The sequence below is a fragment of the Hylaeus volcanicus genome, chromosome 2, assembly GCF_026283585.1.
Source record: "Hylaeus volcanicus isolate JK05 chromosome 2, UHH_iyHylVolc1.0_haploid, whole genome shotgun sequence".
Lineage (NCBI taxonomy): Eukaryota > Metazoa > Arthropoda > Insecta > Hymenoptera > Colletidae > Hylaeus > Hylaeus volcanicus.
The window spans coordinates 3,124,836-3,141,757 of NC_071977.1; the positions used below are offsets into that span (position 1 = coordinate 3,124,836).

At 32.6% G+C, this 16,922-nt stretch overlaps 4 protein-coding genes and 1 long non-coding RNA gene across 5 annotated transcripts; 3 read left to right on the plus strand and 2 right to left on the minus strand.

Annotated features, from left to right (window-relative positions):
* Window positions 1-664: 664 nt before the first annotated feature.
* LOC128885246 (uncharacterized) lies at window positions 665-1,761 on the plus strand. Its single transcript, XR_008459561.1, has 3 exons — window positions 665-789; window positions 1,014-1,112; window positions 1,626-1,761. It is a non-coding gene; the product is annotated as an uncharacterized LOC128885246 (long non-coding RNA).
* LOC128885242 (SET domain-containing protein SmydA-8) lies at window positions 796-5,905 on the minus strand. Its single transcript, XM_054139183.1, has 9 exons — window positions 5,583-5,905; window positions 4,291-4,361; window positions 3,939-4,155; window positions 3,611-3,861; window positions 2,823-2,990; window positions 2,407-2,633; window positions 2,108-2,318; window positions 1,605-1,750; window positions 796-1,091 (listed from the first exon to the last, which is right to left on the minus strand). The coding sequence occupies exons 1-9, from the start codon at window positions 5,598-5,600 to the stop codon at window positions 859-861; spliced, it is 1,542 nt and encodes a 513-aa protein (XP_053995158.1). The 5' UTR covers window positions 5,601-5,905; the 3' UTR covers window positions 796-858.
* An 825-nt stretch (window positions 5,906-6,730) lies between these two features.
* LOC128885245 (voltage-dependent anion-selective channel-like) lies at window positions 6,731-10,594 on the plus strand. The gene is made up of 6 exons (XM_054139185.1): window positions 6,731-6,875; window positions 8,304-8,626; window positions 8,842-8,963; window positions 9,274-9,382; window positions 9,481-9,689; window positions 9,866-10,594. Exons 2-6 carry the CDS (start codon window positions 8,307-8,309, stop codon window positions 9,955-9,957), a joined length of 852 nt encoding a protein of 283 aa, XP_053995160.1. The 5' UTR covers window positions 6,731-6,875; window positions 8,304-8,306; the 3' UTR covers window positions 9,958-10,594.
* An 834-nt stretch (window positions 10,595-11,428) lies between these two features.
* Window positions 11,429-13,768, minus strand: LOC128885243 (COP9 signalosome complex subunit 4). The gene is made up of 8 exons (XM_054139184.1): window positions 13,615-13,768; window positions 13,467-13,546; window positions 12,944-13,062; window positions 12,727-12,863; window positions 12,382-12,496; window positions 12,131-12,320; window positions 11,684-12,061; window positions 11,429-11,603 (listed from the first exon to the last, which is right to left on the minus strand). Exons 1-8 carry the CDS (start codon window positions 13,695-13,697, stop codon window positions 11,473-11,475), a joined length of 1,233 nt encoding a protein of 410 aa, XP_053995159.1. The 5' UTR covers window positions 13,698-13,768; the 3' UTR covers window positions 11,429-11,472.
* A 601-nt stretch (window positions 13,769-14,369) lies between these two features.
* On the plus strand, window positions 14,370-16,591 carry LOC128872091 (putative uncharacterized protein DDB_G0286901). The gene is made up of 3 exons (XM_054114429.1): window positions 14,370-14,518; window positions 14,812-15,958; window positions 16,023-16,591. Exons 2-3 carry the CDS (start codon window positions 14,815-14,817, stop codon window positions 16,526-16,528), a joined length of 1,650 nt encoding a protein of 549 aa, XP_053970404.1. The 5' UTR covers window positions 14,370-14,518; window positions 14,812-14,814; the 3' UTR covers window positions 16,529-16,591.
* The last annotated feature ends 331 nt before the right edge of the window (window positions 16,592-16,922 follow it).

Sequence of the window (16,922 nt, forward strand, 5' to 3'; positions counted from 1 at the left end):
GAGCGCAGCCGCCTAGCGCGTAGCCTACGCTCCACCGGCATACTCGCGCTCTGATTGCACGAGGTTTTCCGTTAATATCTTCTTAACGAAGCCTCGGACAACATTTTCGTTAAGGAAAAAGTTGTTTCAAAACACCCCCCGAACCACCTCTTTTAAGGTGTTACAACATTTTTGAGACATCCTGTATATTTGTATTCATGATAAGACAGTATTTGTTTAGACCATATTTATAATACTACTATATGCCTATCTGAAAGAGAGGTCCTGTTCCAACATGTGCATTCACAACAAGTTGGCGAGGCGAACTTATTTTCTTTCTCACTCTGTCCCTCTCCCCTGCTACCATGCGCTACGTCGTTATTGGCTACGGCCAATGACAAAGGACGACAGCGAATATATCGAGATAGAGTGAAACAGAATGATGACTATACAGGATCGGCATAGCTTCCTAATCACTCCTAATCAAAGTACCGACTATTACGGATGTTTATATTAGCATACAGTCCTATAAACACTTGTAAAGATAACGAAAACCCGAGAATGATTAGCCACGCCAACGCTGTGAAATCATTTCATCTCACTCTGTCCCGATATGCGCGCCGTCGTCTCATCACCGGCCGCAGCCAATGACGTCACAGCGTATGGTGTCAGGAGAGGTGGACCAGAGTGACAACCGTGTCCTTGGCTCGCGACTCGATTGACTCGAGGTTATCTATTGTATATACGGCCTCATACAGCCTCAAATTGAAGCATATTCTTCCAAAAAATAATATAAGATCTTCGAGTTAGGTAACTTCTTGTTCATTTATTAACAAATAAATACATTCATACAAATACCGGTATATTTACAATAAATATTTATAAATCACTGATCGATTGCTCGAGTTGGACCAACGATTCTTTCGCGACGAGACCTATTTGCCCTTCAGGCGTATCCGGTGGCTCCAGGCTCAAGATCATCGCTGATTCCTTCAAGATTTCTGATGCTTCGATCATTTTTGATTTCAATGCAGCTTCGTCGATCACTCCGGCGTTCCATTGCGTTTTGGCGATGAAAAGCAGCGGTGCATGGAGCTCGTACAACGTCATTCCTTCAAGAACGAGACAGTGAGGTTAAGATTATCTTTGTAATGAAATCTTATCGATTAAAACTAGGATTACGGAGATTTTGTACCAGATATCTATTACGTAATGATAATAATTCACTTTAATAAGTGAAATCGATTTACTAAAATTAATTATGAGGTTTAGACAAAATTGAAGTTGGATTATATGTTTCTTTTTTTATATATTTTTTATATAAAAGTCAGCATAAGTGGCTGGAAAAAAATATAAACGGTTTCTGTAAAACCTTGTAAACATAGAGATTGGTTAAAATCTTCCATGGTCTGTAAACCTAGTGTTAAAATTGTTAACACTAAATTACCAAGCCAATTTGTCCCCTATACTTCAAACTTTCTTTTGAAGTTTATTAATAATGCTTTTACAGCAATTTTTAGGGACAATTATCATAATAGTTATCTATTGTAATAATTGTTAATTTTATTAAGGTGAACCACCTTCTATCTAATGAAAATTTAATATTATCATTAAATAATCTTTACCTCTTATACGGGAATGGCCAGGCTCGACAACATCCAATACCTGCAGCAGTAACTTACACATATCAATTTTATGCTCCAATACGATGTCTGGTAGATCATCTAGGAGGTACTCATCAACACGACCATACATCTGTGTTAACGAATGCCTGAAAGTAAATTTCAACAAATTAATGTGGGAACAGGTGACTTGCTTTGTAATAAATATAATTTGTAATCATTGTAGTCTGAATAGGCTCGATTAAAGTAGTTTTAATCAGAAGCCTTGGGTCTTCTTTATCATAAATAATAACTAGACTGAGGATGTTTATGCAAATTGATATTTAAAAAGAAAAAGGAATTAGAACTTAAATAAAAATAAATCTTATCTTTTAAACAGTATACTCCAATATTTTGACCTGCCATAAATGCATAGACATCTGCAGTCTAATAATAACACAGGAATTAATAAGAATTGTCCATGATTGTACGATTATTCGTATTTAATATTGTTTAATATAATTTACCTTAACATGGTATTGAAAGCATGACGGGGATGCAGAACAGAGTGGTACTTTTTCATGACCGTTTCTCTTTGCTGAATGGCATCAGCTCCATCTGCTCCACTGATTGCCTCCACTGCCTCAACATCCGCGTGTATAATTTGCAGCACTTTTCGAACGGCTGCTCCACTGGTTGTAAATTCACAGTGAGTGCATTTCCAGGAGCTATCAGGATCTGTACATTGTTCGTAATTTATATATACTAGGAGAAAGGAAAGAAGGTCACCCGTTACAGATTAATTTTATTATGGTATGATAGTTACCTAGAGAGTCCAGAGATAACACGATTCCATTATCACACTTGTTACACTTTAACGAAGACATGTGAGTTCCAAGCTCAGTTGGGTCCGAGCATCTCGGGCAAGCGCACGCGAAATGTTTCCCTTCGAGAAGGTGTTCTCTCCTTAGCATCGTCGGCAATAATGAATGTGTGTAACTGCCATACAGTTCACCACCCGGTGGAACTTTTAACGTGGTGCGCAACCGTATTCTGCAAACGTAACGGATACAATCTTTCTTTACTTTTTGCTTGACGTGACATGTAATGTGCGCGTTTTCTAAATGTAACTGAATTGTCGCCTTGTTTTTCTTAAAATAGGAATCCTTCTTGAGATGAAAGATTTAGGAATGATTTCGAATAACAAGCAGAAGAAGAATAAATTTGAAGAATAAATTTTACCTGTAATCCGTTGGAGAAATACTGTGGCATGTATTGGAGACACAAGAGTGATTCATTAGTGCAACTGTTGGATAGAGAGCCCTGGCGCTGAATCCGTTCGCTGTTCGAACTTCGAAAGTATTTATTTCCAAAATTCCACAGGCTGTTTGAATGCGTTCCTCTGAGAATCTATAATAAATAATAATATTTAGAAAAGATTACATACTATGGAAGCGTCGATACAATTACGAGTTGAGAAGACATACATTATACAATTTTAGAAATATTATAATATCTCGTAAATGTTATTTAATAATTAAAATTTTTGGAAGATGAGATTTCATTGAGAATTGTGAGTGGACATTATTCTTGTTTAACTTGAGTATACTTAAGACATACAGTTAGTGTAAGAAGTATTCGTACAGCAACTAATTTAAAATAAATAGTGCCTGTATGAATACTTATTGCACTGACTATGTATTGTGTTTGTACATTTTTATTATATCATTAAATATTTTCAAATATGATCATAAAGTGTTGAGAGGACAAATGAAGTAATGTCTTCATTTGCTAAAAGGAAGATATATTAAAGCCATCTCAACGAAGCTCTTTCAATAATACATTAAAAAATATTACTAATTTTCATGAATAATGTACTTCCTCTAGATAAACTACTAGCTGGATGGAGTAACGACAATAACAAAAGTTTCACACAAAATAAGACAATTTAACAGCAAGCATAATAAAAGTTTCACATAAAAGATTCTAATACGTAGAAGTTCATTTTTTACCAAGTTAACAATGTTTACCTTTCCAATTTGAGTCTCTTTCTCAAATATTCCACAACGTTCACATGATCCGATTTCCAATGTTCCTTTTGGCTCCTTATTTTATTATGGGCCTCCATGTCTCTCACCTCTTTGTTCCATCTTTCAGGATTCCTCTCAGACTCCAAGAGCAGCCTCAACGGCGTTACACACTCCAACTGAGGGACTCCGTTCGGATTAGTCTCTTCCAAAGCCGCTGACGCGTTGAACTTTTCATTCGCTTCTACGAATATCTGCGAACGGGACATTTAAATTAGCATCTGCTTTCGACGATGCGCGTTTAATCATTTTTCATTTCAGTAACTTGTACCTGACATTCGTAATCTTTGTGCTGGGGCTGGTTCTCGCATTCCGCGGAGCAAACTGGCCACCCGCATTTAGAACAAAGCGTTTTGTCGGCCGTAAACGGCCAAGGTGTGTAACAGGAAAGACATAAGGGATAAGTGAATGCCTTTGGGCCGACCACAAATGGCATTTCAGTGACGATTTCCTCGCCTGCTGCCAATTCCTTGTTGGCCACCATGTACCTGAAACAGTTATGTTCAATCAGTTTTTTATTTGGTAATGAACGTATTTATATACATTATAAATGTACTATTGGAAGGTTGGTTAGGAGAAATTCTTTTAGAAATTTGGTCGTGAGTACTGGTGAAATGAATTACCTTCCGACTTTGTCATTTTGAAGAACTTTGAACGTCGCCGTGCTTCTCACCTCTACATCAGCTACAGGTCCCTGAAAAGAAAATTATCGTGACTTTTGATTAATCACGCCGCGACATTTCTATAGATCGTTTTCTATAGATTCACTTTTTACTGTTTTAAATTACATGCCTATATTTTTGTTTATCTGCAATTTAATATTTATATAGTTATATGTATGTACGCGTAAGTAAATTAATTTAGCATTTCGTAATAACAATATACAGGGTGTCTCAAAAATGTTGTAACACCTTGAAAGGGGTGGTTCAGGGGGTGATTTGAAACAACTTTTTCCTTAGCGAAATTGTTGTCCGAGGCTTCGTTGAGGAGATATTAACGGAAAACACTGACCAATCAGAGCGCGAGTATGCCGCTGCAGCGCCAGCAGTAGGCGTGGCTACGCGCTAGGCGGCTGCGCTCATAGGCTACCGCGGCCGCTCCATCGGCATACTCGCGCTGTGATTGGTCAGTGTTTTCCGTTAATATCTCCTCAACGAAGCCTCGGACAACATTTTCGTTAAGGAAAAAGTTGTTTCAAATCACCTCCCCGAACCACCCTTTTCAAGGACCTCCAACATTTTTGGAACACCCTGTATAGTTGTTGCGAAATGCTAAATTAATTAATATCTGCTTAACGAAGCCTCGAACAACATTTTCCTCCCCGAACCTTCCCTTTCAAGGTGTTATAACATTTTTGGGACACCCTGTATGTGTTTCCCATTGTAAACGTAAAACAAACGTTAAGTGTGAATTACTTCATTACGTCAGAAAACCTAAGCAAACGAAATACATAATTCGATACAAATCTGTATTTATTTAATTTCGACGATAAATCATAATGACCATCCTAAAATTGCAAGTCAACGCTAAAAAATGTAAAAACGTTTCCAAGCCCTATCTTAATGTTTCGATCCACCAATAACGACGAGATTTTTGTGACATAAAATCATTTTCAATTTTTTAACAGAGAAACTGTAACAAAAAATTAATATAATATTACATCTGTTAATAGATGAATACTAATGGCATCGTATAGTGAATACTAATGGCTTCATTCGTCTCGTGACATAATTTTTGTTTGCTGCTAAACTAACATAGAATTGAAAACTCGAAGAAACTGGAACACGGTAGAAATGCTCAAAATCTAATAAAAAAAAACAATTTATCTAGGTTGGAATGGTGGTAACGCACACGATTAAAAAAGACCGCTAATTTCAATTCCAAACAAAAGTTTTATTTAATCATTTAAACGTACCGAATTTTGCTGCGACATGATCGATCAACGTTGACGATTGGACAGTTCCCTCGATTCTTGCGTTGGCAATTAAATTTCGCGATGGGCGAACGCAGACAGCTTCAAACAGACTGAAAATTGGATCTATACGATCCTTTATATATCACTCTATTAAAAATATACCACGCGCAGAGACTGCCAAAGGTACGATGCTAGAACTATCATGGGCTTTCGTGAAGTTTCGGTTCGCTTTGAAAACGTTTAGTAGCGCTACCTCGAGTACTGTCGGTGTATTTTTGGACCTCGAAACGCACAAAAAGATCCAAACTGCTTCAGCGACTGTGCGAAATGATCGCCCGATGGAAATTCTCTTTATTTTCAACGAGACTTCGTAATAACGAAGTCAAAGTTGAGTAACAATTGATTATTTCAGGGGCTGCTTTGATAATTTTGTAATTTAAATTGTTGAATTTGTTTGTGTAATTGGAATTGTTTTTTTTTTTTAATTCTGTACCTTTACAATGAATTGTTTATAACTATCGTTGAAGTAATGATCATTACTATATATATTACTATACTATATACATATATATATACTACATTCGTAGTGTATTACATTCCAATATACAATATTACTTATTCAAAATTAGTTTCCCAATTGTAAACACATTTTTACTATACATCGAACACGTTAATTCATTTCATTGTTTATCATAAAGCTACTATATCCTATGTACCATATTTCTAACGCAAACATTTCGATTTATCCCAAATAATAATTGCAATTCATGAATTATTATTGAATTCATAAGCTTGTAATACAAGCCTTGTATTAAATTCAATTCCTACAAATACAATAATACAGTTAACATAAATTATTAATATAAAGTTTCTTTGTTTCTCCATGAAAAGAAGGAAACTTTGATCGTTATCATCATCTTTCCCTCAAAGTTCAATAAACGGTAGTAGGTGAACGGGATACGTATGAAATCCACGCCTATACGAGGGTAGTCCTCAAGGTTACGTAACGTCCAAAAAAGTGGATCAACACACCTCTTAAACAATCAAACATTTATCTCCAAATCTAATTACGATATTCTTGGAGGTGTATCGTTCAATTTTATTCCGCATATTTTATCGACATTTTCCCATAGAAATAGATCGCAATTTTTTTTAGTGTTTCCCGTTGGGCGCATGCGCGAGATCAATTGCGCGCAGGTCATATCTGTCTTTCTTTCTCGTTGGTGTCTCACGTACGCAATTCCGAAGCGAAGTCACGCAGTTTTCTGCACTCGTGTCTTATAACATAAAACAGTAAGTATTAACAAACTACACCATCTAGACATATCGCATTATTTCGGTTGAAACGTCTGTTCGTGGACGCGGGTCGTGTAATTTTTGAAAATAATTTAATTCTCGCGAAGCCGGCATGGGTTAATGCCTAGCAATGTCGGCTGTCGCCTAGCGATATTGTATCCAACTTTTTCCGTTAATTTCATCAAGTTCGATCAATTTCAGTTGTTCGTTCGTGTCTCTTGATTTCAACAATTACGGTTTTCGGATAATAGAAAAGCGTCAGACGCCAAATAATGTCAAATTGTGTTCGTTTATGAGAATTGGAAGCAGTTGATTTCTCCTTATGTAATACCTAGGACTGGTCAATATCACTCCATTTTTGCTCTACATTACCGAATAATTGTCGGTGCATTATTATTATTAATACAAATATTAAATTGTTTGTGTTAAACGACGTCGTTAACTATTCCCTGTAATTGCAACATTTCTTTAACAACCTCGCAATAAATGTATTGTTAACTATCTAATTTGACAACCATTTCGTTATTAATTGTATTGAACATTAAGAATTGTATCGTTTATGTTTTCATTTAGTTACTGATTGTATTTTATTTAAAGAAATATGGATTTATTATTAATTTATTTTATCTCTATGCATACATGTATGTATGTGTTACATTGTCAGTTTAAAGATTATATACATATTATGACAAATACAGTATTGCATTCTTTGTCATATATAATAACAACAACATATGTTCCATAATTATGCAACTTAATATTACGAAATTATTAATCGTGTAACCTTGAGTTTTATTCGTCTTATTATTCAGAAATGTTTTGATCGCAAATTAATAATACTTGAATTATTTCTTCATTCTTCATAATATTATTGTAATTAAGATTTATTAAATTAAGAACCACTTCTAGGTCTAGACTACTATTATTAGAATTCTTTAGTGCTACACAGACTTAAATACATAATTACAGAAAGATATAAATGTTCATTGATGTTAATATTAGATCACTAAATTTGTAGTATGTATCATTGAAGTGAAGAACATTATACATTATAATCTTATTATCCAGATAATATTTTATGTATATGATTTTCTTTTTAATTTTTTGATCTTTGAAACATACATAATTTTATTTTATAATTCTGTATTTCTATAGTCCACTTTGACACTGATCACTGAAAAGTAATTATTTGATTCTTTAGTTTTCAAAATGTACTTTGAAACTTTTTTCCATAATCTTGGTCTCTTAATACACATTTTGGAACAGCTTTATCATTTAATCGTTTGGGTATTAAGAGTCCAAAGATCAAAACTGTATTTTACTTATAACTAATTCAAAATTTTATGTACACACAAAGTATAAATGTACATTGTTTTCATAAAGCTGGCAGACTTGTTTTTATGATCACTTAATATTTTCCAATAGAACATGGCTCCACCAACATACGGTGACTTAGGCAAGAGTGCTCGAGATGTATTTGGCCAAGGTTATCACTTTGGTTTAATTAAGTTAGATGTTAAAACAAAAACCAGCTCTGGTGTTGAGTTCTCCAGTGGCGGAGTATCCAATCAAGATACTGGAAAGGTATTTGGTACTTTAGAAACCAAATACAAAGTCAAAGATTATGGGTTGACATTTAGCGAAAAGTGGAACACCGATAACACACTTGCAACTGACGTGACTTTGGCTGATAAATTGCTCAATGGTCTTACTCTTGGTTACAGTTGCACCTTCTCCCCACAAACAGGGTAAAATACTGAATCCCTAATCTTATCAATACAAGGATTAACCTCTTGACAACTAAGATTGCAAAAGACTTTAATGTACAGACAGGGGCAAATAAATTACATTGTAAATGTTATTTATGCCTCATTATGTATACTCACTGTTAATGGGTTAAATTAAGTTAAACATGAATTTGAACATTTTCTAAACTGGTATAATAATGATTTTATTATTATAGGACCAAGACTGGAAAGTTGAAAACGAGTTATAAACACGAAAATGTATCTGCTAATGCTGATTTTGATCTTAGCCTTTCTACTGGTCCTCTTATCAATACATCATTCGTTGTAGGACATCAAGGTAAGATAATGATACATACTATTGATTTATGTCATCTCAACATAATTCTGTGATTAATTATAATTGATACAATCTTTATTAATCATTTTTATTTTGAAAGTGGGAAATATTAAATATTTGTATTATTTAGATATTTAATGTTTTTCATATCCTTGCATCCATGCGATTCCTTGTAATTCCAATTGAGCATCTTCCTCTTTAATTCCCAATATTCAAGGCAATCCAGAACATAACAGTGTAAGATGATAGTTTTACAAAGTCAAATAAATTATTTTCTTTTTCATTACAAAATATCCTAATTTCATTATAGGATGGTTGGCTGGTTATCAGGCTTGCTTTGATACGCAAAGAAATAAGCTTACAAAGAATAATTTTGCACTTGGATTCACTGCTTCTGATTTTGCTCTTCATACAGCAGTGTATGTATAAACTTTATGCATTCTTAGGAAAGATTACTAAAATTGTAACCTAAAAAAATATTTTTAATTCTGTAACATACTGTGTTTGATTCTATTAGGGATAACGGGCGTGAGTTCAGTGGCTCTATTTATCATAAAGTAAAGTCAGACCTACAAGGAGCAATTAATCTTGCTTGGAATTCTAGTAATAATGTTACACAATTTGGAATTGGTACAAAATATAATCTTGATGCAGATGCAAGTATTAGAGCGAAGATCAATTCTCATCTCCAAATAGGTTTGGGATATCAACAAAAATTACGTGATGGTAAATAAATTTTAGTAATAATTTTTAGAAGTAATTATTTCAAGTAATTATTTTTAGGAATTATTGTATATTTCATATTTTTTCCGTATTAATTTTTGGGATATAATAATCTAATCTAACAAAGTAGGACAAATTTTATGCTTCAACATTATAACATATTTCATTTATGTTTCTAGGTGTAACCTTGACACTTTCTACAAATATTGATGGAAAGAACTTTGGTTCTGGTGGACACAAGATTGGTTTCGCATTAGACCTTGAAGCTTAAATACGAATGGTTACAGACACTAAAGGACTTGACTCAAAGAATTATTTCATGACCTTCGTGTCATAAAGACAGCATCACTTTACATGCTTCAAATAAAGTATTGCCTATAATTTGTAGACAAATTTGTCCCGAAATAGATGCCACGAAATATCATGCATCGTTTAAAATTAGTTAAAGGGATATTAGTTTAAAGTATACACAACTACGAGTGTAAACATGCTACAATAACAGTATCTTATGGTGAACAGTGTGGCTCACAGCTCTTTCAGTGAAACAGAAGTGTATTATTCTTTCCTCTGTAATTCTCTTACTCTTGATATGGTGCAGCCTTCCAGTTCCTGTTGAAAATATTTAGTTCCATAATAAAATCGAAGATTAATTATTCTGACATTAAAGAAATGGAAACTACATAGATAGCAATATTAATTGCAAAAACTCTTCTGAAATAATATTAAAAGACAGTAATAAATGTTATCATGTTATGAAGTATTTGTAAACTTTATGATTAATTCTAAGGTAAGAGGCTCAGTATGCTGCACATACGTTCTTATAACTATAGAAGTAATGTTAATTATTGGATTTATTGTAAAAATCCTTGCACTTAATATTATACACAATAAATAACTACGTACAGGGACTTGGGATTAAATGATGTCAATGTCAAGTAATTACTCACTTTTCATTTGCAAAATGAAATCAACATTCATTCCTGCTTACATAACTAATATATAAAACAATATTGCCAATTGTGGCTATTTTAGGATTGAAACTTATTGTGAAATCTATATTTAGTTATGAAGACAATATTCCAATAATCGAAAGTCCGGTGTCTTATAGGAATATTTCAGTCTTAAAACAATGCAATATGAATAAATAAACATTTTTAGTTACAAACAATACACCAGTCCTGTTTTATGTAGGAATTGTATTAAATGAGAGGTTTGTACACATAAAATTTTATTCTCTTATGCATCAACAATTGTTAAATATTGAGCAAAATCTGAATTAAGCTTCGACTAGTTTTTAGAATAAAAAAAAATTTATTTTATGTGGAGTGTGAATGCTTTATTTACAAGAAAATGGTACATTATTTTCTTAGAGTATTTTTGTGTAAACTTTATAACAATTTTATGCAAGTGTTCAACAAACAATTACTTTAGGTTTATTTCATTAATAAATTTTTACTCACATAATTCCATACTTATTTTATTTTTTATTTTTTATAAATAATAGACTAATTATGGTGACAAAACCAAAGTTATAGAAATGCCTTATAAATTTGTTTGATATTTACGTACTTTGTTATAATAAATTCAAATTTATTTCTTGATCATATCAACATTTATCATGCATATTAAAATAAAAATTAAACAGCATGTTAAATATTGTTGCTCATAATATAAACGCTTCATCGATAAATTACGTTAATAATCCTTATTGCCTTCAAATTTTTAATAACGTATTTAACAAATGAATATCCAATGTGTGTTTATTTAATATTTAAAAAAGTTTACATTACTGCATTTGATCTTCCATTGTTTTCGCTATCCATTCTGGTTCAGTTTGAGCGATTTTTTCTATTATTTGGTTCACTTGATAGCAAAGAGATTGTATTTGTTTGTCCCATGTTGGCAAAGTTTCTCGTGCTACATGAAAAAAAATTTTTTATCAGAAACTCTGTTTATTAACAATAAGATTCGCTTGTCGATCCGTTTATTAAACTTACTTTCAAAATGTACAATAGAATCAATTTGATCAATGTATCCATTCATTCGACTTTCAGTAATCATTTGGCTAGCAATTTTTTCTGCTTTTGTCGGTGGAATTTCCAACAAGGCACCTAGTTCTTCGAAAGTTATATTATTGTATAATTTACTAGCAGATAATAAGTTATGTTCTATAACAGCACGGTCGAGAATAGTTGATCCCAGTCCATCGATTGTACATGCTTTTTGATGAGGTTGTAATAAAGCTTCAAACTCTTGTAGTTCGGAGCGTCGAATGATACGGTCCAAATACATTTTTTCAAGAATCGAATATGCAGGAAGTTGTTGACAACGTTCATCTTTAAACAAGGTTGCTAACATACGACTTCTTTGTTGTCCTAGTTTTGAAATTACATTCAAACATTATCTATGTATGTACACCACACTTAATACGGTTAAATACTTGCCTGCAGAAGCTAGTACTGTACAAATTAAAGCGTTCCTAAGTGCAGTCATACGTTCATCTTCATGTATAATAGATCTATATGATAATTCATTGTATCTTTGAGCTGCTTCGATAAACTTTCTTCTGTAATCTAATACTCTAGCATAACAGACTTTGTAGTAAATTTGTAACTGTTCATTTTTGGATTCAGCCTAACAAAAATAGAAAATGAAATATTATATTGACATATATGTTTAAAAGTGTAGTACATACTTGTAAAAGAGATGCTCTATTGATAAATGCTTCAGCTTGTACTGGGTCATCATCTTCTAAGTACAATCTTGCAATTTTAAGATAAGTTTCAAGTTTATAGTCAACTGTGTATTGCCTGTAAATAATCATCATCATAATTATTAAGCATTTGGTAAAACTTCGATCACCCTAATTATCTCTGGTATTTTTAAAGAAATGAAAAAATACGTATTTTTAAATGCCATGTCATAAAAATATTGTGGATAATTAAGGTGATCAAAGTTGTTGCTTCAATGTAAATATAGAAGCATTGAATTCAGATTTTCTATAGATTTTAGAACAAATAATGATAATGTTGTTATTTACTTTTGCCCTGTTTCTAATGGTATTCCAACTAAAACATTAGCTGCCTCTCTCCAATTTTGATTACGTTCATAAATATCTGCTAAATGTTGTCTTATGCTAGCGACTTGCTCCTCAAAAGAGATGACCCGTGGTTGTATCTGAAGACAGAGTATAACATTTTACTATAGTATATATTACATACAATCAGATTTCCTATAAGTATAATAAAATATCTTACTTTGTCCAATGTGTAATGTGAAACAGCCTTAGATATCTCATCAGGTAAAAGTAACAAACGATTACTGACGTCTGTCAAAACCTGTCTTGAGATCACCAAACTTACATATTCGTTTACAACTGCAAAATAAAATGATTCATCCTTACATCAATATAGCGATTTAGTTTTTAACTTATAAATTGTAAAACAAAAACATTAGTATACGTTATGCAATTATGATACAAATTAAGGATTTTTACTACATAATAATACGTGGATACTATATAAAATGTACATAGATAAATATTTCCCAAATAATTACAATTATATGTTCTACACATTTGCATATGCTATAAATGAATAAAATGTGTAATCTATTAATATATTATTGTACACATGATGGTGACTATGAGTGATACAGATATTTTTGTATTTATGAAATGTGCAATAGTCCTTTACAGATTGTTTTCATCGCGTCAGTTCTTGAAATATGTATTTGCATACCTGTTACAAGAGAATATATACGTAAAGAAAAGTGACATACTTGCTTCAATGAATATCTTTAAAGCATCAACCAATTCTTCGCCGGATGATGATAGTATTGAGTCCAAAATCACTCGATACCTAAAAGTGTCATCGTTTACACCAAGTATTTTAAAAGGTAAGTTTTTGATCCTAGTTTATAGGCTTACTTTTCCGCTTGATCTTTATGAGAGCCACCGGAATACGCTAAATTCGTGAGTTGTTGACGTACAGCAGCTGCCGTCACCACCATCTTTTCTACATGAATAACCCGAAATTACTTTTGCGCGCTTACGACCATGAACCACAAAAACTGATTAGTGGGAATTCCATTGCAGAAGCGGAGAGAATTGCTTTCAAAGGGGAAATTCACCAAAATCGGATATCTCTTCTCCTCCGAGCCCGCGGAAAGTGTCTAGGGATATTGCAATTGGAAAGCACTGTTATTTGCTTGCCTCAAATTTTCGTCTAGTTGGACAAAGTACAGGGTGTCCCAAAAATGTTGTAACACCTTGAAAGGGGTGGTTCGGGAGGTGATTTGAAACAACTTTTTCCTTAGCAAAAATATTGTCCGAGGCTTCGTTGAGGAGGTATTAACGGAAAACACTGACCAATCAGAGCGCGAGTATCAAGGTGGAGGTAGCGGTAGCGTAGGCTGTGCGCTCCCCGACCAATCAGAGCCCGAGTATGCCAATGGAACGCCCGCTGATTGGTCAGTGTTTTTCGTTAGTATCTCATAAACGAAGCCTCGGACAACATTTTCGCTAAGGAAAAAATTGTTTCAAATTACCTCCCGAACCACACTTTTCAAGGTGTTACAACATTTTTGGGACACCCTGTATAGTGATTTGAAGATGTAATCTCTGTTTGATGAGAACCCTGCCAATGTATGAATTTTCTCGCTGCGCAACAGCTGCCAACAGCTGCGCAAGAAGCGGCAGAGCCTAGGGAACTTTATCGTTATTTTTCACGTGTAATAATGTGAGGTTATTTCACGTGTAACAAAGTTGTTATTAGATACCAATTATTACTGTTTTTATTAGTCTTTGTAACTTCATGCACTTTTAGTAAACGGTAAAATGTGTTTATCAATCTATTTAATAGGAAAAATAACGAACTAGATAGGATATAATAATTATTTTTGTATTTATTCTGAAATTGTCACTTAAAATAAAAATGTAATCAACATATGAGTTAGGATAGAGAAATATTTGTTCACAACAAAATATCTTTAAAAGTATTGTTACTTCTAAGAAATCTAAATTTGATATACAACCTATGTTTCATAATCTACTTTTTCATTAAGTATTTATTCAATATTATTATAAACTTAAAAGCAGAGGTTAAATCACTTTAAATCCTTTTAGAAAATGACTCGATTTGCACGAGCAAAAGGTTCGAAAGCTTCTAATGAAAGAGTACCTAATGATGCTACACCATGGCATGTAATGAAGCAACAATTAACAGAGAATGTGGCCAAACAACAAGAACATTCGATAAGAAATAAATCTGCAAAAGAACTTTTACAAGACAAACAAAATTTATTTTACTGCGATGTTGGTAATGTTAATAATGACTGGGCAGAATTTGAAGAAAGTTCTATGACAAAAAGTAATAATCCAGTAAAGAAGAAAACCAAAAAAAAGCAAGAAGCATCTGTACATTCAAATATACTTCAGATGAATAAAAGTATGCTTTCAGACACTGTTGAAATTTGTAATGAAGATAAAACACATGTAAATGTTAAAGATAAAAAGAAGTCATCTTTAAAGAGGAATATCAGTGAAGTTGATAATTCTACAACAAACATCAAACTTAAAAAGCGTAAAAAAGACAAGGATCAATCTGGCAACATAAGTAGTACCCAAAACAATCATTCTATTGATGAAGTTAATGTAAAAACTAATGAAGCAGATGCAAATCATAGTAAATTAAATAAAATTAAAAAAAAGAAACATAGTGATGGAAAGTCTGTAAATACATCGATAGAAAGCAGTAATGCTTCAAAACTTGACAAAGGTAAACAAAATGCATCACATGATACATATAATACAACAAAGGAGAAGGAAGATATGTTACCTAAACATCAGAAGCATAATATGAGAAAACAGAAGAACAATATTAATACAAATACATCGGAAACCAATGGAAATACTACTAAGCTAAAGACAAAATTTAAAAATAACAATAATAATGGAGAACGACAGAATAATCAAAACACTGAAACAAATAAGCACGAAGAAAACATCCATGTCACCAAACAATTTAATAAAAAATTTGTTAATAATCCAAATAAATTTCATACAAAACAGTTTGAAAATAATAGAATTAATAAAAGGAAAGCTCCTAAAATTAGGGATGATAAAGAGCACAAAAGAAGGAAAGCAGATTTAGGTCCTACAAAAGTAGTTATCAATGGTGTTGAAATAGAGATTGTAAAGTTTGGTGGGTTTCCAGTTAGAAAAGAAGATGCAGAACGATTACATGAACTGAAACAAAAAATGATCATGAAAGGTGAATATATTTATACAGTGTATATTTCTACTTTCTTCATATTATATTTTACTTGTTTTTGCAGGTATTCCAAAGAAGGAAACAGATGCAGCAATAAAGCTAGAAAGAAGAAAAGCAGAGAAAGCATTAGCACGTATTAGGAAGTGTGTCTGTTTCCATTGTAGAAAAGCAGGTCACAATTTGTCAGATTGTCCTGAACTTGGAATCGAACAAGCAGGAACTGGAATCTGTTTTAAATGTGGATCAACAGAACATACTCATTTTGAATGTAAAGTAGCTAAGCCAACAGAATTTAGATATGCTACTTGTTTCATTTGTCGAGAGCAAGGACACATTGCTAAACAATGTCCTGATAATCCTAAAGGAGTTTATCCTCAAGGAGGTTCTTGCAAAGTATGTGGAGATGTCACACATTTAAAAAAAGATTGCCCAGATTTAATTAAAGAAAAAGAAGAAAATACCATTACTGTAAACTCAATTGCAAATGGTAATTTAGAATCTTTAGAAGAGAATGTGAAGATAGTCGAGGAGAAAACTAATAAGAAATCTAAAAAAGTAGTGAAATTTTAACACAAGCCTGTACGATACACGAAACATATACACTTGTTTAAAGTAAAAACTTTTTTGTACATATTTCAGTGAACTGCACTTAATGTAAACATAAGATTTATTGAAAGGTACATGTGTTTGACATGTATATACATATACATTTTCTTCATACGTACATTGTAGTGTTATTTAAATAACACTATTTCTCGAAAAATCTGATATCAAACTATTCATAATGAATATTTTTATAATTCATATATTGTCTATTTACATTATACTCGAATTTATAAATCAGTTAAAACTTTTTACATAGTAGTTGTACAATGAAATTATGAAATTATCTAGTTTAAATAAATTTTCCTAAAATAAAGGAATAAATTATTTATTTAATTCAGCGATATCAGATTTTTTCTAT

Excerpts from the sequence above, each read along its gene's own strand:
- LOC128885242 (XM_054139183.1), bottom strand. Across the intron at positions 2,634-2,822 it reads ATTTCTCCAACGGATTACAG|AATACGGTTGCGCACCACGT; the intron begins GTAAAATTTATT and ends TTACGTTTGCAG. Across the intron at positions 2,319-2,406 it reads GTTATCTCTGGACTCTCTAG|ATCCTGATAGCTCCTGGAAA; the intron begins GTAACTATCATA and ends AACAATGTACAG.
- LOC128885245 (XM_054139185.1), top strand. The coding sequence starts at position 8,307 with ATGGCTCCACCAACATACGGTGACTTAGGCAAGAGTGCTCGAGATGTA. Across the intron at positions 8,964-9,273 it reads ATTCGTTGTAGGACATCAAG|GATGGTTGGCTGGTTATCAG; the intron begins GTAAGATAATGA and ends ATTTCATTATAG. Across the intron at positions 9,383-9,480 it reads TTTGCTCTTCATACAGCAGT|GGATAACGGGCGTGAGTTCA; the intron begins GTATGTATAAAC and ends TGATTCTATTAG.
- LOC128885243 (XM_054139184.1), bottom strand. The coding sequence starts at position 13,697 with ATGGTGGTGACGGCAGCTGCTGTACGTCAACAACTCACGAATTTAGCG. Across the intron at positions 13,547-13,614 it reads CATAAAGATCAAGCGGAAAA|GTATCGAGTGATTTTGGACT; the intron begins GTAAGCCTATAA and ends TGACACTTTTAG. Across the intron at positions 12,321-12,381 it reads ATAGAGCATCTCTTTTACAA|GCTGAATCCAAAAATGAACA; the intron begins GTATGTACTACA and ends TATTTTTGTTAG.
- LOC128872091 (XM_054114429.1), top strand. The coding sequence starts at position 14,815 with ATGACTCGATTTGCACGAGCAAAAGGTTCGAAAGCTTCTAATGAAAGA. Across the intron at positions 15,959-16,022 it reads ACAAAAAATGATCATGAAAG|GTATTCCAAAGAAGGAAACA; the intron begins GTGAATATATTT and ends TTGTTTTTGCAG.